The sequence below is a fragment of the Pyrus communis genome, chromosome 8 (assembly GCF_963583255.1).
Source record: "Pyrus communis chromosome 8, drPyrComm1.1, whole genome shotgun sequence".
Lineage (NCBI taxonomy): Eukaryota > Viridiplantae > Streptophyta > Magnoliopsida > Rosales > Rosaceae > Pyrus > Pyrus communis.
The window spans coordinates 25,257,426-25,279,880 of record NC_084810.1 but is presented as its reverse complement, the minus strand read 5'-3'; the positions used below and the strand labels follow the sequence as shown (position 1 = coordinate 25,279,880).

At 37.4% G+C, this 22,455-nt stretch overlaps 2 protein-coding genes across 2 annotated transcripts; both read left to right on the top strand.

Moving 5' to 3' along the window:
* The first annotated feature begins 6,623 nt into the window (after positions 1-6,623).
* On the top strand, positions 6,624-10,603 carry LOC137743358 (leucine-rich repeat receptor-like serine/threonine-protein kinase RGI4). The gene is made up of 2 exons (XM_068483238.1): positions 6,624-9,644; positions 9,754-10,603. The coding sequence occupies exons 1-2, from the start codon at positions 6,734-6,736 to the stop codon at positions 10,215-10,217; spliced, it is 3,375 nt and encodes a 1,124-aa protein (XP_068339339.1). The 5' UTR covers positions 6,624-6,733; the 3' UTR covers positions 10,218-10,603.
* Positions 10,604-12,765: 2,162 nt separating this feature from the next.
* On the top strand, positions 12,766-17,580 carry LOC137743219 (low affinity inorganic phosphate transporter 1-like). The gene is made up of 2 exons (XM_068483102.1): positions 12,766-12,783; positions 15,994-17,580. Exons 1-2 carry the CDS (start codon positions 12,766-12,768, stop codon positions 17,578-17,580), a joined length of 1,605 nt encoding a protein of 534 aa, XP_068339203.1.
* The last annotated feature ends 4,875 nt before the right edge of the window (positions 17,581-22,455 follow it).

Below are 22,455 nucleotides of genomic sequence, written 5' to 3'. Positions count from 1 at the left end.
GAGATTAATAAAATTTTGGAACTATACATCTATATACCTATATATAATAGCGTGCATGGTGTAGTAATTTTATAAAGAAAATTCCTTTTGTTTTAGACGGTCTTTAGAGACTATAGTTTGTAAAGATAGAGATTATTGAGATTGAATCTCACATTGATTAAAAGAACGTCTTATATTAATTTATACGTAAGCTACTCCACATATTAATAATTAGTTCTATGGCACAACCTTAACTTTCTTAAGATATCACCTATGACAGATCTCGTTGGATCAATGATGATAGACCTTATTGTTATTCTGAGACTGAAAAAAAAAGGGTTCTAACAAATTTTCCCAACAGCCAATGACAAAAGGTCTATGCCCTCTAGGGTCCACTTGTGCAATTTCAAAGAAAATTTCTCTCACCATCAATCATATTCTCTGATATTCTCGCTCAGCAATTCAGCACAAGTATGAAGGATGGGAAGCCATTTATATGCATGTTCATTTTCTTGGTTTGCTAAAGGTTTGGAAAATATAAAGAGTAATCATATGTGGACTAAATTTAAAGATTAAAATTATAAATTAAATGATGTGTTACAAATACAAATGAGAACGTCTTTCAACGTTATGTAATAAATCAATCATCAACTTACATGTCGTTTAATTTACAAAATTTAGTTTACCTAACATTACTCAAATATAAAACTATGAGCCAATTTTTTAAGAGGGATTCCGCTCCAGTATTTATAGGGTGAGATCCATAACATTTTCTTATTGTCCGAAATGTGATTGTGTATTACCTACATAGCACCGTACACAGTAAGAGCATAATTTCCCATATAAAGCTGATTATATATATATATATATATATATATATATATATATATATATATATATATATATATGATGAGCTTATTTTTAAGGGGATCCCGCTCCACTATTTACAGAGCGAGATCGATGTCGAGAACTTTTTCCTATTGTCCGAACTGTGATTGTGTGTTACCCACACGTCACCGTACACAGTTGACATAATTCACGACAAGAAGCTGGTTCTATATATGCGTGTGTACAATGCCATATGCAAAGCTTCATATATTAACAAACAATCACCTCTGTCTCTCATGTGCAACTCTCATGCCAAACCCAGAAATTAATGACAACACAAATAAATAAATTGCACTAAGGGAGGTTGTAACCTACTAACATGGCACTAATAAAACCAGAAAGCACGATGCCATAAACAAGACGAAAAGTATAGACCACAAATATAAACTTTCATTTTTTTTTTCTTCTACATGTTTGCATCATGCATGCAGCAGCCAGTAGCACTATATTCCTAGATGGTGCATTATCTTAAACCAGCAGGGTCAAGTCATGTCTTGTGCCCTTTTATATTTGTTGCCATCAACCATTACAAAATCTCAGATTCCTACAACCCATGAATATATATGTATTGGATGCTATCTGAAATCTAAAACATATTTCGATCCAGATCCAAACCACTTTCCTCGCTTTTTCATAAATTATTTGTGAGCTAATATATTCACATGAACAACTTATGAAATATTGTTTTTCCTTACAACTCATTTTCCTTAATTACTTGCTTGCATGCAAATGTAAAATGAGAACATTTTTTCATTCTTTTATATTAAGCTCAAGTGTTTCTTAGTTTTTTGTTCTTGACCTTTCGATAATTAGGCATATTATATTATACACGTAAGTACATACAATGTATTATATTACACGTGATGAATAACTAAAATGATAATCTAATTTAACGCAAGCTTTAATTAACAAGTCATCTTTAAAAATGGCAATATAATTTTCTAGAAAATTTACTTACCGAAAAACTAAGAAATAAATGAGAGTCTGACAAAGTACTTCCTTTCTTTTTCAATCTGGCAGTGCACAACTTCGAATTTGGATATTCTCCGGATCTTAGTGACCGGTGTTTAAACCTTAAAGATTAAGAAATTTGGACATTTAATTTGTGTGAAAGAGTAATTGAAGTGTGTGACAATTTGATTCTAAAGAATGAGATCCTGAGATCTCTGTCCCACAACTTCACTATACAAATTACTGCTACGTGAAAAAGTAACATCACTTCCATACGTGCACAGAAATTTTTTATATCCTACAAAATAATTCTTTATTTCTACCCTGCTTTTCACAAAGAAAACTTCACAATTAGAAGTGGGGTCGATGGAGGGACCATTTAGTTATTGGCTTTCTTGCCTAAAAACATTCGACGGTGTCCTCCTCTCCCTTCTTTTGATGTTACTTGTTAGTGTCCCTTTTCGCCTACTTTGGCTCATATACAAATATATCGCTTTCTCTTTTTAGACGTTCTTAATACCAAATGTTTCTTTCCTAACTTTTCCTTTTCCCTTTTATCGGTAACTTGTATTCACGTCAAGAATGATGTAAGTTCACACATACAGTTAATTGGTGGAGGAGAAACTATTGTGTTACAGTAGAAAAATTCACAAAGACATTTCCAAATTTCAATGGTCATCATCATGTCATTCATTAGCGTCAAGAATCGAACCCATAAGATGTTGTGTGAAATACGAGTTTAAAATTCGTCTCCAACCACTAAACCATCCCGTAATGATTACGATAGTGAAATACATCAACGTGGAATAACTAGTTTGCTTGTTATATATATTTACTGATACCATATGGATTGTTTATACGATATGACATTATCTCAGTAATGTGAGGCTTTACTTCCGGACATGAGTTTCATACCCTCAACATATATACTAATTCTATGCATGTACAAGTACCCATCAGACATGGCCTTAATGTGCACAAGATGTTCATATATGTTGCTTTTGATGAGTTAAACATAAAAGGAGAGAAACTGGAAGTTTCCCATCTTCCTACAAGTGAAGCACACATGAGGACCATAATATTATATCATGGATGATTTTCGTTTCATATAATGTAAGGTGTACAGTAACTTATAGAAAGTGAATGACAATTTACAGTTGAAATGTGGTAAGGAGATCTCTAATAAAATCAAGAGAGTATTTGTTCTAAAAGTTGTCCAACCTTTGAAGGGTCTATATCAGTAAATATTTCTAAGGACCATGCATGATTAGCTACAAGCAATTAATATTAGGTGTTGATTGGTTTGGAATCGTTTTTAAAATGAATGAAAGCACTCCTAGTGAAAATGTTTTTGAACTAATCCTTAGTATACACAAATGAACTTCTTACATGAAGCACTTCAAGTGTTTTGGAACGCAAAAACATTTTCTTTAAAAACGCTTACAGTCATTTTAAAAGTATTTCCAAACGAACCATGCATTCTTAAACTATAGTAGTACATATGCTCATGTTTCTGTCATTTTAAGGAGAGAATTTATTGATAAAAGTAATTTATGAAAGTCCTAACATAAGAGTTCAGCTTAACAATTTGTTGTTATGGAATTTAAATCTGAATTTACAGTTTAAAAGACTGACCCAGTTGATCAATATTCTTTAACAAGTTCAATTCTTAATCATTTTTTTGTTAAACATGAAAATATTGCAATAAAACTTTTTCTAGCATAAATATACTGAAATCATATCCACACACAAGTATTAATCTTTTTCTCCGACTGGGTAGCCACTATCATAAAAAAAAAAAAAAAAAAATGCACGACAACTTAGTTATATATGAAAAGAGAGACAAAGAAAGCATGTTACCACCACCCCATTGATCCCAAGAAATTAAACAAGGCACTAATTATAAACTCCAATGGATGCGCCGTGAGCAATAATGCAACATTAGCTTTGCTTTGTGTAGGTAATTTGGGTTTGATTTGTGAATAAATACTAATTAATTACTTAAAAACTCTGAATTGATGCGACTTTGTTCCTTCCAAATGAGGCCAGCATTCCTTTCTTTGTTTTCTTATAATACTTCACAGAAAAGACCCCGACAGCATAACCAGATTTGCAGCTTATTAAAATGGTTAAAAAGAACCATCTTAATTTTCACATATTCCTCAATATTCCATGTGCACTTCACTGTTCAACGACGTGCTTTTACAAAATTACTCTACATTCCCATGCTGTTTCTGCAGAATGATCTGTCCAGATCCCTGAAATTCAAGTAAATTTGCGTTAAATATAAAAAAATTTACTTTCTTTTTGTTTAATTTCTTATTTAACCAAAACCCAGTTGACCTTTTCTAATCATGTTCAATATTTCCACCAAAACCCAGTTGCTGTCATTTACCACAAGTCTGCTGCAATATATGCAGGCCATGCATCTGCTATCAGAGATATGAGTTTACATATTTGACGAAGTCATTAGTACAACAAAAAACATGGGGGTAAATTTTAACTAAATAAATGAAATTTTAACAAAAATTGAGTCAATGTTTAAAATATGCACGAAATTATCGATATTTCCGTCGAAATATCCAAAAAAATAAAGGATCGATAAATGGGGTGAAATGCAAATTAACTTCACTCTATATCGGCAGATAAAAAAAAATCAATGAATATCGATAAGATATTTATCGATTCACCACAGAGCTTTTGCCTAAACACATTGCACATTTCAAACGTTTGAAATTTTCTTTTTTTTTTTAAGAAAATTGCGTTGAATTTGAATGCTTATATATATCGACCAATTTGCAAATTTTAATAATTTTCGTCGAAGACAATCGATATATCTATTGATATTTTTATAAATTTGCATATTTTAAACATTGAACTCAGTGGACCTTCACTAATCTTGTTTAATATTAATTTTTGTCTTTATTTTGATATAACCGATATTAGGATAGTAAAATCGAAAACAAGTGACAATACCTCAAATACATTAGTAAATCTTTTAACCACTTGAGACTTTGTTGAAGTCTGTTGCTACTTGATGAAGTTATTAATTCCAACCAGAATGTGTTTCCTCAATTGAGCAGGAACATGGTCCTCATCAGCTCCTTCAATCACCACAAAATTGCTGTTTGAGAAAGGTATCAAATTAGATATGGCTGGCTCAGCAAATGTTGCTGACCACTAAAATTCCTGGACCACAATTTTGGGGACCGGGATTATTTAAGAAAGATGTTGTCCTCTTGATTAACAATTCCAGAGCTAAATACATCCAGTTGGTTTTGGTCACTAAGCTATCATAATCTGAAGACTCTGGACAGTGTCATTAGATAATGGGAGATTTGTAAATATAACGGGAATGTGCGCTCTTTTTATCTCATTAAGTGTGATGAGCGAGATAAAAAGAGCGGAATACATCCTTGGCTACATTTAAGTTTTTATATAAGAGTCATGGGCAGATTTTACTCTTTAACAGTATCAGTCCCACTAAAAGCATGTCCGTTTTTATCGAACTAATTAATACCTGAATATATGGATGAAAACAAATGCCTCAAAAGAGGAAACAAGATAATATAACTGTCAAAATGAGCAGTAAAAAAAGGGCAATTGTTCTTTCATGACATTCAGCAACATCAACGTGATTTCTGACTATTACAATTACACTTGGTAAAAGTAAGCCCATCTCCAACCGAGTGCTGGTTAGAAAGCTCGTTTTAGCCCTCTGTGTCACATCCCGTCCCGGGACGGATCATTTCCCGAGCCCGCTCCAACACCGTAGCATGATATTGTTCGCTTTGGGCTTACCATTCTCTCACGGTTTTTGTTTTTGGGAACTCACGAGCAACCTCTCAGTGGGTCACCTATCATGGGAGTGCTCTAGCCTCTTTCTCGCTTAACTTCGAAGTTCCAATGGAACCCGAAGACAGTGAGCTCCCAAAAGGCCTCGCGCTATGTAGGGATGGGAATATGCATATAAGGATCACTCCTCTGGGCGATGTGGGATGTCACACTTTGGCCCTTTAAGATATTAATATTTTAATGAACAATACATTGTCATATTTGCCTCCGTCTCAAACCGAGGGTCAAAGGGTCATAGGGCAAAACATAATTTATTATTTAAATTTAAAAACTACAATTTATATTTAAAAATTACAACGGTAACTGGCCTAAAAAACCAAAAAAATTAGCACTTAAATTTAATTAATGGTTTAGGTATTTATAGAAAAAAAAAATTAGAATTTTTAAGAATTTGAAAAAAAAAAAAAATGGCCCAAAAAACCAAACAAAAAAACAAAAAAAAATTTGAATACAATGGCTAGTCAGCTAGCCGTCGGATTTAAAATTTTGTTTAAGCATTTCTGTCAGTTATAACCGACATGATTTTTTGAATTTCTGGCTAGTCCCAGGTTAACTGGCTGGCTGCATGCTGCCAATCCTTTGGCCCTTTCAGATTCTGTGGGGGCCCACGAGCCATCTGACCTAGCCCTCGGTTGGAGACGATTTTCGGATTATTTTCAGTTCTCTGACCCTCTAGACCCTTCGGTTGGAGACGACTTAAGTTACTTGTGCACACAAGATAACAACTAGAAGTCTATATATCTAGGAGAAGAACTTATTTACAATAGAAATGTCATTGTAACAGTATTTAAAGTCAATTATGTATTCTCGTACGTTTAACTTTCTGATGTAATAATACATAATTGGTTTGTGATACAGTAACATTTCCGTTTAAATAGCCTAATTCGAGAGCAAAAACAAAAAACCTTTCTGCCAATTAAAAGATAAACCACTTACATTTAAAAACCAAAAGACCCCATCTGCATCACCATCTCTAAAATTAATAAACAATATTAATTAATAGAATAAAGAAGTAGCTCTTGGATCCAGATCTTCTGCTATTTTCTTCTATAAACAAAACATGGGGTTCCTCCCTCTACAATCCCAAAACAAATCACCTGCTGCTCTCTTTCTCTCTCTCTCTCTCTTCTCTCTTCTCTCACTAGCAATGCCTGCAACTCTAAGGAATCACTTGCTTTCTCCCAATATCTTCTCCATCACCTTACTTCTCTCAATAAACTCTCTGTTCTTCTTTTCTTCTTGTTACTCCGTTGACGAACAAGGCCAAGCTCTTCTCTCATGGAAGAACAGCTTAAACGGCTCCACGGACGCATTGAGATCATGGAATCCTTCCGACACAAGTCCATGCAGCTGGTTCGGGGTTCGCTGCAGCTCCAATGGAGAAGTGGAGGAGATAACCTTGAAGGCATTGAATTTTCAAGGTTCATTGCCTTCAAACTTTCAGCGTCTCAAGTCCTTAAAGACCCTTGTCCTCTCTTCGACGAATCTCACTGGCGCAATTCCAAAACAGTTTGGAGAGTATCGCGAGCTTAGTATTGTTGATCTCAGTGACAATTCTCTCTCGGGTGAAATCCCGGAAGAAATATGCAGCCTAAACAAGCTGCAAACTTTATCTCTCAATACAAATTTTTTCGAAGGTAAAATCCCTTCCGGCATTGGAAATCTTTCGAACCTTGTGTATCTTACACTCTACGACAATCAACTTAGCGGGGAAATTCCAAAGAGTATTGGAGAATTGAGAAAGCTAGAAGTTTTCAGAGCAGGTGGGAACAAGAATCTCAATGGTGAGATACCTTGGGAGATTGGAAACTGCACCAACTTGGTCATGTTAGGCCTTGCTGAAACCAGCATTACTGGAAGCCTTCCCTCATCAATTGGAATGCTGAAAAGACTCCAGACCGTAGCCTTGTACACATCTCTACTATCCGGTCCAATCCCTGAAGAAATCGGAAACTGCAGCGAGCTGCAGAACCTGTACTTGTACCAGAACTCCATCACCGGTCCAATCCCAAAGCGAATTGGAGAGCTCGGAAAACTTCAGAGTCTGTTGCTGTGGCAGAACAGCTTGGTCGGTTCAATCCCAAGTGAGCTTGGAAGCTGCAGGGAGGTCACAGTCATGGACTTCTCCGAAAATCTCCTGACAGGCCAGATACCGAAAAGTTTTGGTGAGCTTTCAAATCTTCAAGAGATTCAGTTGAGTGTCAATCAGTTATCAGGTACTATACCTTCTGAAATCTCAAACTGCACTGCTCTGACTCATTTGGAAGTTGACAACAACGACATCTCGGGGGAGATTCCTGCTCTCATTGGCAACCTCAAGGGCTTAACTCTATTTTTCGCATGGCAAAATAGGCTTACAGGCAACATTCCTGAGAGTCTCTCAGACTGTCAGAATCTTCAGGGTCTTGATCTTTCTTACAACAACCTTTTTGGTTCAATACCAAGACATGTTTTCGGATTGCAAAATCTCACCAAGCTGCTGCTGCTTTCCAATGATTTGTCTGGCTTTATACCGCCGGATATAGGAAACTGCACAAACCTGTACAGGTTAAGGTTGAATCATAACCGGCTTGCAGGTACTGTTCCATCGGAGATTGGCAACTTGAAGAGCTTAAATTTTGTTGATTTGAGCAACAACCGCCTCGTTGGAGAAATCCCTCCATCGATATCAGGATGTCAGAACCTCGAGTTTCTTGATCTCCATTCAAATGGGATCACCGGCTCTGTCCCTGGCACTCTGCCTAAAAGCCTGCAGTTTGTTGACATCTCTGACAATAGGCTCACCGGCCAGCTTCCTCACAGCATTGGATCATTAACCGAATTGACAAAACTCAATCTCGGGAAGAATCAGCTCTCTGGAAGCATCCCTGCTGAGATCCTTTCTTGCAGTAAGCTTCAACTGCTAGACATTGGCAACAATGGCTTCTCAGGTGAAATTCCAAAGCAACTTGGTCAAATTCCTTCACTCGAAATATCCCTCAACCTAAGCTGCAACCTATTTTCGGGTGAAATCCCATCGGAGTTCTCTGGTCTTACCAAGATAGGAATCCTTGATATTTCCCACAACAAGCTCTCCGGAAACTTAAACACTCTCACAAGCCTTCAAAACCTTGTTTCCCTAAATGTCTCTTTCAATGACTTATCCGGCGAATTGCCTAACACCCCATTCTTTCGGAAACTCCCTCTTAGTGACCTTGCTGCAAACAAAGGTCTCTACATCTCCGGTGGAGTCACAACTCCAGCTGATAGGATGGGATCAAGGCACAACAGATCAGTTATGAAGCTGATCACATCGGTTCTCATTAGTGTCAGTGCTGTACTTCTCCTGCTCGCAGTCTACACACTAGTCAGTGCGCGTATAGCCAGCAACATTCTCAGGGAAGATGACAGCTGGGAAATGACCTTGTACCAGAAGCTCGATTTCTCTATTGATGACATTGTCAGGAATTTGACATCATCGAATGTGATTGGCACCGGAAGCTCTGGAGTTGTATACAGAGTGACAATTCCGAATGGAGAAACACTAGCAGTGAAGAAGATGTGGTCATCAGAAGAGTCAGGAGCATTCAATTCCGAAATTCAAACGCTTGGATTAATTAGGCACAAGAACATCATCCGCCTCTTGGGTTGGGGTTCAAATCGAAACCTGAAAATTCTGTTCTACGATTACCTCCCCAATGGAAGCTTGAGCTCACTACTACATGGTTCAGGAAAGGGAGGAGCAGATTGGGAAGCTAGATACGATGTTGTTCTAGGCGTGGCTCATGCGCTTGCGTACTTGCACCATGACTGCGTGCCGGCTATTCTGCATGGTGATGTGAAAGCCATGAACGTTCTGTTGGGTCCTGGCTATGAGCCTTATCTTGCTGACTTTGGGTTAGCTAGGATTGTGAACAGCAGTGGTGATGATGAATTTTCGAAAACAGGTCAACGGCCTCAATTAGCTGGTTCATATGGATACATGGCTCCAGGTAATCTATACTTTCAACAATGTATAGTTAGTTCCTAATCTTCTTACCGAATTTTCACCATTAAATCGCTAACTATTGTTTTCGCGCTTTCATTTTGCGGTGATTATAGAGCATGCATCGATGCAGAGTATCACTGAGAAGAGCGATGTGTACAGTTTCGGTGTTGTTCTTTTAGAGGTACTAACAGGAAGGCATCCATTAGACCCAACTCTGCCCGGAGGTGCACATTTAGTTCAATGGATTCGAGATCACATGGCGAGCAAGCGAGACCCTATTGACATTCTCGATCAAAAGCTCAGGGGAAGATCTGATCCTACAATGCACGAAATGCTGCAGACACTAGCCGTGTCATTTCTCTGTGTCAGCACTCGCGCTGAGGAACGTCCAATGATGAAAGATGTCGTTGCAATGCTCAAGGAAATTCGACATGTAGACAGCGCAAGGCCGGAACCAGAGTTGTTAAAGGGAGGAGGGTTGCAATCAATTCTGGCATCCCCTCCTGCTAGGAGAGCAGTTTCACAAGGCTCTTCTAACTGCTCATTTGCTTTCTCTGAAGATTCAAGGTCTCAATGAGAAGCTAATGTGCTTCATAGTTCATCTACTAATGTACATATATCTTTAGGGAGAATCAAAATCCCATAGAGCAAGGAAGAATATTAGAGGATTATTAGTGTAAATTTCCCTTTTTTTTTTTTAATTATTTATGGTTAGATTGAAATAATTAATTGCCTCCCCACTAAGAAATAACGGCATTTAAGGGAAAGTGGCTTAACTGTCTTTTGGGAGGACTTACATCAGCAGAGACGTCAAGGCCGCGGTATGCCCAAACTAATCCAGCGATTTCACATGAGAGAGTTATAGCACACGGCGACGCTTGACAAGTTTCTCTTGTATTTAGGAGTGAGTAAATGTGGGGTATGTAGAAGTTTAAACAATGATAGGCATTTATGGATTTGAGTAAAATTGCTCATGTAAGACTCATACATGTGTCACATCATTATACTAACCGAGCTTTAGACGAAAGTTAACGAGAATAACCAATGGTGTACTGTTTTGTTAAATTCAAGGATCTCGATTAATGAATTTTTAGTTGAAAAACATAATCTGAATTAGGGCAAAAATTCTGAACCAATTTTAGATTCTACTCATTTGAATTTATGTAATTACATTTAATGTAAGGAGAAGGGGAATGAGATTTCATTCCATGACATGACATATTTTTCTTTCCAACGAAGCACTCACATGGTCCCCCCCCTCCACCCCGACTGCACATCGCATGTCCATGTGCTTATCTGAAAAAACAAGGCTTTCCAGCAAAGAAACAGTACTAATCTTGGATTACAAGACCTGGTGTGTCACGATCAGAAGCACATGTATAAAAAAGCAGGACCATTATACCTCTACATATACATATAATATATAAATATATATAAGTGTGTGTGTGTATAAAATACACAAAACCAAGTAAACTGTTCCAAAACGTTACAACTGCACAAGAATTAGCATCCACTTTTTGAGCACATGGCTGAGATATACATTTAGGGTTAGTTTGAAAGTGCTTTTCAAAATAGCTAGAAGTACTTTCATATATTCGGCCTCAAAAGTTAGAAGTTTTTATGGTTGTAATTGTAAAACATTTGGAAGTGTTTTCTGAAAAAGCACCTAGAAAGTGCTTTCTTCTAATAAATTCGTTATAAGCAAAATAATCGCTTAGCTTATAAGCAGAAGAGTTTTCCACATGAGCATTTCCAAATGCACCCTTAGATACTTTCTTAAGAGGTACAAAAACAGGCAAAAGTATTGAAACAAATAGAATGGTTCGAATTTTCGGATTTAGCAACACAAAAAACTGAATTTCATTGAGCTAATTATTCATTTCACAATACTTGAAGACATGAGAGTTCCTGATTTCAGCCAGAAAATGTTGGTACCCTATCAAAAAACAGCTAAGTAGTGCCCACTTCTGGGTTGTCTACAAGCTATGTTGCCATTAAGGTCGGCTTCACCCCACCTCAACTAGGTGAAGCCAGGCTAGGCTAACGCAACATATGTCCGGCACTGATAACGGTTAAACCGCTAAAGTGATTGTTTTTTGGCCACAGCAACAAGTAAAATTACAGACCAAAACACTATCCATACTGTTGAGAATGAGAGGGATCTTGCGTGAGCTTATAAGAGGTTGAACTACTCCTCATATTGCTAATTGGTTTATGATGGAATCCCAATTTCTTCACATATTACACGACTAACATTCCAGTTGAGGGTTTTGGACAGTACCGTTTTGTTCCTAATTACGTGGCATGGAAAAAATAGAGCATCAATGTGCTCTAGGGTGGGTACTGAAACTCCAACTTCTTTAATATGAAGTCGATGACACCCTTGGTTTCCTTGTTTGTTTAGGCACTTCTAGACCTCTGAGCCACTGCTTTGAGGCCTGAACAACTAAATTGTCCGTTGAGAGCTTCAACCGGCCGTGAATTAGCTCCTTATCTTCACCTGGTTCTCCCTCCTCAAAAACCAGTTTAATTGCCTTCTCAGCATTAACAATACTCACTCCCTTGTTGAAAAGCGCCTAATCCAACAATAACGATTCTTGTTAATTACATATAATCAGACATTTTACCCTTGCTAATGTGGATGGTGGACTCTAGCGATTACGCTTGCTTATTGGTTTTAATTAGATTTTTAATATAAAAGACTCCAACAACGGCCAACAACCTAGTGCAATATGAACATGTGGGACAGCACCAAAAAAAAAAAAACGAGGTTTAGCTTGTCAATCTTAGTCCTTGAACATATGAATCTAACGATAGTCATCTCTGTCTATGACATTTCTCTTCATACAGAAATAGTGGCTTACTTGCTTTATTTGCCTTGGTCCCCAACTTGAGGAAGACCATCTGGAACGAGAAAATGCTTCCGCATACAAGCTATCATTGATTAGGCCTCTACAATAAACTTCAAGGTCAAACTCACAGAAGATGTAAATGAAAGAATAACTCCAGAAAACACAAACACATAATTGGAGATCAGTTGACTCCTGCATACGATAACACAAATGCAAAATCGATTATATGGTGGTACGAGTCATCCAATAACGACTGGTCCAAAGAAAATAAGGATGGGAAGAGATATCCAGGTAATTAGAGAGCCCCTGCGGTGTTACACATGCCATTTTTTCAGATGTTCTTTTCTTTTACACAGTTTATACTCTATTTGTTTGAAAATCTTCAACCTCTAGCTAATGAGATTTGATTTTGACAATAATGATTGCTAGCAAGAAGAACTATTTAACGTGTAACAGACTTTCGCGCCACTTGGTTTTCACATAATTGGTGTTTCCAGATCCATTTTATTCTTTTTTTGGGCTTATTTTAAGTGCTAATGAAGTCATTTACACTCATGCTCAATCCTGATCATTGATTTCATTTGATTTATTCAATTTGATGACCATAAATAAGGAAAGGTGTGTGAGAACTAAGAAAGGTAACAGGGTGTGAGAACCTAAGAAAGGTGTACTAAATTGTAGTGTGTGAGATATAAACTCATGTGCATATGAGAGCGTTTTTCTTAATACAATGATAATTACATTAAGGGGTAGAAGATTTAAGTTAAGCCACATAATAGGTCAACTATAACAATTTGATTCAAACTCGTCATCAACGAGAACCGAACCTAAAACCGAGAACTTACAAATGGAAAGAAATACCGCTACACTGTAATGTTAGTGACTACAAGAGCACATTTATTTTAGCCAACGATAAGTCACACAATTTTTTTAGCTTCTAAAAACACTCATGCTTAATTCTGGGCGTTGATTCCATATAATTTATTCAATTTGATGACCATAAATAAAAAAGTGTGTGCAACTAAATTGTAAAGAGTGAGACACGAACTCGTGCATATGAGAGCATTTTTCTTAGTACAATGATAATTAAACTAAGGGGTAGGGCATTTAAGTTAAGCCACATAATAGGTCAACTATAACAATTTGATTCAAACTTGCTATAAATAAGAATCGAAACTAAAACTTTTCACTATAAGTGTAGAGGAATACGATTAAATTGTGCTAGTGACAATGAGAGCACATTTATTTTAGCCAATATCATGGGCTCAGGTATGCGTTTAACCTGGAGTTTCAACACTTCTATTTAAATTCGAAAATTGATAAAATGTTACGTGACGCAAGTCCTAACATTTCTATTAACTTAAATAACTTGGCGTCTTTTTTTTTTTTTAAAGATTTATAAATATAGGCACTTAAGACTCAAGAGCTCCCTTTAGCAGTTCAAGACCCCTCTCGAGTTCCTCAGGCAGTGCTCGATCTCCCCTCGAGCATGCTCAAGTTCCTCAGACAGTTAAAATTGTAAACTTCTGAAAACACTAGAATAAAAGTCTTTAACATGTTTCCATTTAGGATTTGGATGCAATATATGTTTCTATCTATGTTTTGGTTGCAAACTTATTTTTATTTGGAATTTGGATACAATACTTACATATTTTTATTTGGAATTTGACTACTTTGCAAAATTTCACCAAAAAAAAAAAAAAAAAAAATCAAATTTTCGAAGATTGACAAAGCATTGTTATAAAGAAGGGAAATCAAAATTTAAGACCTGCATATATAATTAGGGCAATTTTTGTTCACTACCATAAATTAACTATGGTGTATACTCACCTTAAAACTTAAATTCTGTCACGTATTGTTTCATAACCTGATTAACTTCTATATACTAATGTTGTCACATCCCCGCCCGGGGGGGGACCACATCCCGAGCCCGCTCCACCACCGTAGCACGATATTGTCCGCTTTGGGCTTACCATTCCCTCATGGTTTTGTTTTTGGGAACTCACGAGCAACTTCCTAGTGAGTCACCCATCATGGGATTGCTCAAGCCCCTTTCTCGCTTAACTTCGGAGTTTTTACGGAACTCGAAGCCAGTGAGCTCCCAAAAGGCCTCGTGCTAGGTAGAGTGAGAATATCCATATAAAGATCACACCCCTGGGCGACGTGGGATGTCACAATCCACCTCCTTTAGGGGCTCGATGTCCTCGTCGGCACACCACGACCAGGGTTAGGCTTTGATACCAAATGTCACATCCCGACCCGGGGTCCACCACATCCCGGGCCCGCTCCACCACCGTAGCACGATATTGTCCGCTTTGGGCTTACCATTCCCTCACGGTTTTGTTTTTGAGAACTCACGAGCAACCTCCCAGTGGGTCACCCATCATGGGATTGCTCAAGCCCCCTTCTCGCTTAACTTCGGAGTTCCTACGGAACCCGAAGCCAGTGAACTCCCAAAAGGCGCCAGTGAGCTCCCAAAAGGCCTCGTGCTAGGTACCCGAAGCCAGTGAACTCCCAAAAGGCGCCAGTGAGCTCCCAAAAGGCCTCGTGCTAGGTAGAGTGGGAATATTCATATAAGGATCACACCCTTGGACGATGTGGGATGTCACAAATGTTCCTTATTTTTAATTTTGAAATATTTATAAAAAACAAAACTAAAAAGAAATTCAACAGTAAAAAAGTTTGGAGAAAGTTCCAGCACCGAGAATGCTCAGAAACGCTCGGATCACTGTAGAAAAGTGAGAAGAAACCCCTTGAGAGAGAAAGCTTCAAGGAGGCATGAAAGAGAAGAGAAAGAATATCAGATAAAACCCCATGAGAGAGAGCTTCACGAACTACCCAAGTGCACAAGGATCCCTCTCAATAACTCTCTCTCTCTCTCTCTCTCTCTCTCTCTCTCTGGGTTTTGGGAGGAGGGAGTCACATTTTCTGTGGCTTTTTGCCTTATTTTTTTCTCTTTAACAAAACTGCTCACAAATTCTCCTGCACGCATCTGCTTCTGTTTGTTTTTGTTAGAGCAGAATATAATATAGGAAGAAGAAATTGGCAAAGGATAAATTTGGAAGTAACTAATTGTGTGTGTATATACAAAACTGCCCACCAATTCCCCTGCACACCTCTATTTACTTCATATACACTCTTAATTTGTGGCCGTTGAATCAACTGAATAAAAGAATATCAAATGACGAAATTTAATAAGATGTGTGGATAGCACACCTCTATATTTTTTATTATTTATTTTAATGATTTTAGTTTTTTTTTTTTTTTTTTGTTGGATATGATTTTTATTTGTTGGATTTGGATACAACAACAATTGAAATCCATATCTACCACTACAACGGACTACTAAATAGTTTTGGAATAGGACACTTCACCGTCTTCCCTATAAATACAATCATGCACGACTCACTCTCCCTTCTATTCTATTCTTTGTAGTTATAACTCACAGTCCCAATCCAACAAATGGTTTAGAAACAAATTAATCGAGAGAGAAATTTATAGGCTTCAATCATGGAGGTAAAAGACCAGCAGAACGAAGTCCTGTCCATGCTGGATACCGCCAAAACTCAGCTCTACCACCTAAAAGCAGTTGTGATCTCCGGCATGGGCTTCTTCACCGATTCCTATGACCTTTTCTGTATCTCCCTCGTCACCAAGCTCCTGGGCCGCATTTATTACCATGTGCCCGGATCTTCAAAGCCGGGCAGCCTTCCTCCAAGCGTGGCGTGCGCTGTCAATGGAGTTGCCCTATGCGGAACCCTAGCCGGTCAGCTCTTCTTCGGGTGGCTCGGGGACAAGCTCGGCCGCAAGCGTGTTTATGGCTTAACCCTAATACTAATGGTGGGTTGTTCTATTTGTTCCGGCCTTTCTTTTAGCAACTCCCCAACTACTGTCATGGCCACACTCTGCTTTTTCCGGTTTTGGCTAGGCTTTGGAATTGGCGGCGACTACCCACTTTCGGCAACGATCATGGCGGAGTACTCGAACAAAAAGAACCGCGGGGCATTTATAGCCTCGGTTTTTGCTATGCAAGGGTTCGGGATCTTGGCTGGTGGGTTGGTGACTCTTGTGATTTCTTCTATCTTTCGCGTCCTATACCATGCCGAGCCCTACTCGGTTGATCCACTTGGGTCGACAGTCCCTCAAGCGGACTATGTCTGGAGGATTATTCTCATGTTCGGAGCAGTTCCAGCCGCACTAACTTTCTATTCGAGAATGAAGATGCCGGAGACCCCTCGTTATACTGCCTTAGTAGCCAAGGATCAAAGCAAGGCGTGCCAAGACATGGCAAAAGTGTTGAATCTTGAAATCAAAGAGCAATCCCAAGATAACAAGTCCTCAAGTTTTGGTCTATTTTCCAAAGAGTTTCTTAGGCGTCACGGTAAACATTTATTGGGCACAGCTATGTGTTGGTTATTGTTAGACATTGCTTACTATAGCCAAAATCTTTTCCAAAAGGACATATTCAGCGCCGTCGGATGGCTGCCGTCAGCAAGCTCTATGAGTGCCCTAGATGAGCTTTTCAGAATCGCAAGGGCACAAACCCTAATAGCCCTATGCGGCACAATTCCGGGGTATTGGGTCACGGTCGTTCTCATAGATCGCATTGGTCGGTTGGCAGTTCAGCTAATTGGGTTCTTTTTCATGACTGTTTTCATGCTTGCCTTGGCAGCTCCATACCACCACTGGATTAGACCTGAAAACAATATTGGATTTATTGTCATGTATGCTCTAACATTTTTCTTTGCCAATTTTGGACCCAATGCTACAACGTTTGTTGTGCCGGTGGAGATTTTCCCAGCTAGGTTTCGGTCCACTTGTCATGGGATTTCAGCGGCAGCGGGCAAGTTGGGAGCGATTATTGGGGCTTTCGGGTTTTTGTATGCTGCCCAGAATCAAGACCCGGCTAAGGCTGATCCAGGGTACCCAGCTGGAATTGGAATGCAGAATGCTCTCTATGTTCTTGCAGCGATCAACGTTATTGGGTTCTTCTTTACATTTTTGGTGCCAGAGTCGAAAGGAAAGTCACTGGAGGAGATGTCAAGAGAGAATGAAGTTGAAGTTGAAGAGCAGTCCAGCATGGTTTAATTGTCTAGGTTACTGTTTAGGAATGTGATTGTTAAGAATTGAGTTCAACTTTTGGTGTTGTTTTTTGTTAGTTCTCAATACTTTTTTTTTTTTAATTTTTTGTTTTGAGTACATTGATATTTTTACACTAAGGGGAGGAGGAGTTCGGTAAAACTATACAATGGGTAGTCTAATTTGGTATCAAATACGTCATCCACGAGATTGGAACTCACTTCCAAATGAAGAGGAGTACCACCCGTAGTACTGAGTGGCTTCAAATTTTTATATAGTTTCGAACTTTCTATCTTCAAAAACTAAATTAGTGAATAATTTTTTTATGCATTAACCAATTACAAACTTTTTAATCAAACATAGAATTGGAAGAACATTGTGTTAGACGAAGTCAAAGTCAAGAAGTACTCACCGCACTCTGAGGAGTTTGATTCTGATCCAACTCTTATCCTTTCTGTTACTCCTAGTTTATAGGACTTGTATTTCAAATATTTGTTGTACGCAAGCTGTGTATGTAATCTTTGGGTTTCTGTTTGTATTTTGAAAAGCTCCTTGTATCCAGGGTTTTCAAACCCATATTGTAATCCTGAAGTTGTTATAAATACATGCATCCCATTGTTGTATGGGTATGCAATTGAAGTGAAACAACCTGTGTCTAGTTTTACACATTGCACAAACAATAAATAATACTAAACCGTGGTTCATGTACGGCTCAAAAACTCTCACTCCATTTTCCTGGCAGAGAGACAATGGCAAACCCTCTTTTGGTTGATGAGCTCCCCTTTTCCTTTTAGTGAGTTATATTGGCTCTGTGGACTGCCTAAGCTACCAGATGCTACCCGCTGTACATCTAGCTTGCCAGCCTTGAAAAAGAAAAAGTCATGGCTTGTGCCTAAGCTACTAAACAACCAATCATGCATGTCCAAAAGTTTCAACTAGCATTTCATTCAGCATCACAGTTTCAGTCCTTCTAAACCTCCAATTTAAGTTCATAACGAATCTCATCCAAACTAATCACATTTCAGGATCGTTAGGCTCGGGCAACAAAACTTCAATCACAGTGTCATTTTCTTTTTTTCCTTCATCCAACACGGCTTTAGTGCGAAGCAATAATTTCCTGCCCACATTTTCCTCCATGTACATCAACTTAGCCTTTTCAAATAATGAGCATTGCTTTGTCGTACCTTTCAGTTTGTACCTCGTAGTTTCTATTTTCTTATTATGTCTGAATTGAAATCTAAATGGAACTTTTGGCGTATAAAGGTGTCATTGAGTTGAGCTAGTGGATCTCAAGAAAAGAGAGTTAGTATCAAAATTTATAGTCGTAACAAAAGTACTGTACGAACTTTTATGAGAATATAAGGTTATAAGGTTTGGAAGACTTATTTATGGAAGAACGGAATCTTTCTTTGATCTTCCGAAGATCTTCCTATACTTTGAAGAAGTTTATATAAAATAGGGAAACATGCTCAAATAGAACTAGTTACAAACTTTTAAAATAGTATCAAACTAGATGAACATTGAACGAACAATACAGAGTGCCTAACCGTAATATATATATATATACGGCTCAGAGAGTGTCAATCGGTTTTCCAAGCACAGAGAAAGTGGCAAAATCCTCCTATGTTTGATGAGCTCTCTTTGCCTTTTGGTGAGTTAACGGAATGTGCTGCAAACTGCAACCGCTGCAGTTTCCATCTATGCAATTTCTACTCCCATAATCATAAACTGAGGATCCTTCTGATCAAGTCCATCGGGCCGTTGAAATTTTATCCAACGACTACAATTATTATAACTTTTAGAGGCCCCCCTGTTTGTAGCCGTTGGATAAAATTTCAACGGCCCGATGGGCTTGGTCAGGAGGATCCTCACCCTTTGCTCAAGAGAGGATCTTGATCCGTATGTTTTGATATGGGTCTAATGTATTGCACAGTCATAGGTAGGGTCTAATAAGTAAAGCAATTAAAGTGTCCATAATTTGAAAACAAAATTGCACCGATTGTCGTTGAATGTTTTATCATGACTCTTCTAGAATTAACATGGAACTTTAAGTTACGCATCAAATCTCATCCTTTCATAAAAAACTCTCATCTTTTTTAGTGTAAAATATATTGTTGAATTAAAAAAAAAAAAGTTACTCATCAAATCTCGTCGTTTCATCAAAAACTCTATCCTACTCATGTTTTGAATTTTCCTTGCGATTCCTACAGATTAGTATCCAAATTTGAATTTGAATTCGCATGAAGCTATGAGAACTACAAGTAATTTTACATGTTTTCGTTGAGTCGTTTACAATAATAAGCTTCATTTTTGCTGGTATTTGTTACATGATTCTAGTCTACATGATTCGCGAGCATTATACATTGATTGTCGTACGTAAGTAATTGCTCAAGAGCTTTCGACATTGATTGTGTTAGCTTCAGGGGCTTTTAATATTACCAAGATGGAGGACTACATCTTACTGTTAGAATCATGTAAAATTACTTATTGCACCATGATAGGCAGTTACAATACGATATGTAGTTTAGCTTGTACAAGTACTTATATGGCAGGTAGTTTAGACTGTAAAAGTACTTATATAATAGGTAGTTTAGATTATAAAAGATCAGTTGAAATCTAAGTTTATACCGACTAATATTATAATATGATAGGTAGTTTAGCTTGTACAAGTACTTATATGACATGTAGTTTAGACTGTAAAAGTACTTATATGATAGGTAGTTTAGATTATAAAAGCTTAGCTAAAATCTGGGTTTATGCCGACTAATAGGGTAACTGAGTTGAAAAAAAAAATAGAAAAATAATATAACTAATAGCGAGGCCCCCCAAGAGATTTATAGGTGTTCGGAATTTTGGAAATGTCCTAAATTAATTTTAGGAAATATGTGGTGCGACTAGAATGACTCTAACTTTGCCTTATAGCACATAGTTTTTTGTGAAAAAAAAAATTTGAAATTTTTAGCTTTAAGAAATATTTTGCGCTGGAGTTAAGGAAAATATTGCAAAACCTTTGGATGTGATCCTACTGATTATTAGGTCTTAAAACTATTTTTTATTGATTCTTAAAGTGAGAAAATAGAAAAATATCTTTAAATTTAGGTTTTAAATCATTGATTACAAATGTTTAAAAATGAATTATAATATATTTTGCATGGAAAAAATATATTTTGAAAAACACGAATATGATAGTTTATTGTTATGGTAAGAGAAATAAAAGAAACATTAACAAAATAAAAAATAAAAATAAAAAACTAAAAATAAAAATTGAAAAGGGAGGGATCGGTATGAAGATAGCGACTTTTTCTTGTATTAGTCGCTATCTTTGTAGCGAGTATCCTGAAGAAGAATCGCTATCAAAGTACCGATCGTATCATTTTCTTTTTTTTTTTCACCTATAGTAGAGTAAAATAGTAATCACAATGCAAAGTATCAACCTAACAACAAAAAGTGCTGACACATGGAGTCCTATTCATGGACCTAAATAAAAAAACAACTAAAAATTGGACTAATCTAATTGTTAGGCCATAAAATTGGGAAAGGGATCATTTCTGGATCTCTTCACCAAATCCATCCAATCACATAATTCGGACCCTTGAAATTTGGTCCAACGGCTAAAGTTATTATAACTTTTAAAGGGACTCCTGTTTGTAGCCGTTGGATCAAATTTCAAGGGCCTGGATTGATTGCTTGCGTGGATTTGGTGAAAGGGATCCGGAGAGGATCTCTTTCCATAAAATTGGACTTATTTCAAGTTAGTTTATTTACATATAATAGATTTGTAAGGAAGAAGTTATTTTAAACCACATATTAATGAAACTCTTTTTGTCAGCTATAAGAGGGTGAAAAAACATTTTTATCTTCTATCACAAAATAAAATTATGGACAATAAAGTAATTTCCACAAACTAAATTTTACAATTGTTTTTAAAAGCATCATCTACATGTAATCCTAACAAATCACCTACAAGAACTCCGGATTTTTATGGGTGTATTGTTTTATGAAACTTCGAATTTCTATGACACTTATTTTCAAAACTTCTAGTTTCGAGTTTAAGTACAAACTCTAGGTTCATGATACCTGCAAACAAACACAATATACATATGTAGTGAACGGGAGTAGCTTTGGGACCTATGTGTGAAAAGAACGAGTGACGACCCAAAATATGGGCCTGTCATGGCTTGCAGGCCCAAAAGAGTGGTTGTTGGGTTGCTGGGCAACAAATGAGAAGTAAATGGGTTAATAGATTATATACCCAATAATTGGGCTAAGAAGGAAAAGTGAAAAATAAGGCCTAACCCATGGGCTTGTTATTTTATGCGAGCCAAAAATAAAACAAGGCCATAAAGAAAAAAAAACAAGTGGGACAGTTTGGTGCATATGTCCAATTGGGTTGCGGGTCGACTGCAGGCAGCCCAGGTCCGTAAGAAAGGTGATGTAAAACGGCTTTGTTTTGGACCTTAGAGTTTTGGAGCAGGAACGACTTGGTGGCTCGGGTAGCGCGGCTTCAGGCTGCGGCTCATATGCGTGTAGGGTTTGAAAAATCCCATTTTTTTTCTTCTCTTATTCACGCATATTCAATTCACCACAATAATAAGAACAATAAATTTAAGCTGAATTTATAATTTGAAAAAAAAAAACGTAAAATTAGAGTTCATGCTTCATGGTGAATGTTTCATGCAATCATTGCTGAAAAAATATCGAAATTGAAACCATATTTTATAGATTACTTGGATTGCTTGATGAATATTATGAACGGCTTTGTAGTAAACAAGCATTCAATTCCTTAGCTTAATGTCAGGAGCGTATTTAACAATGCATTGTGGCCTAAATTTAACTGAAGGAAAGAGAGGGGTGGAGCTGCATAAAGAGAAAAGATAGGCTTGG

Bases quoted from the DNA above. Each gene is read 5' to 3' on its own strand.
- LOC137743358 (XM_068483238.1), top strand. From the start codon at position 6,734: ATGGGGTTCCTCCCTCTACAATCCCAAAACAAATCACCTGCTGCTCTC. The intron at 9,645-9,753 runs GTAATCTATACT...CGGTGATTATAG, and splicing joins ATATGGATACATGGCTCCAG to AGCATGCATCGATGCAGAGT.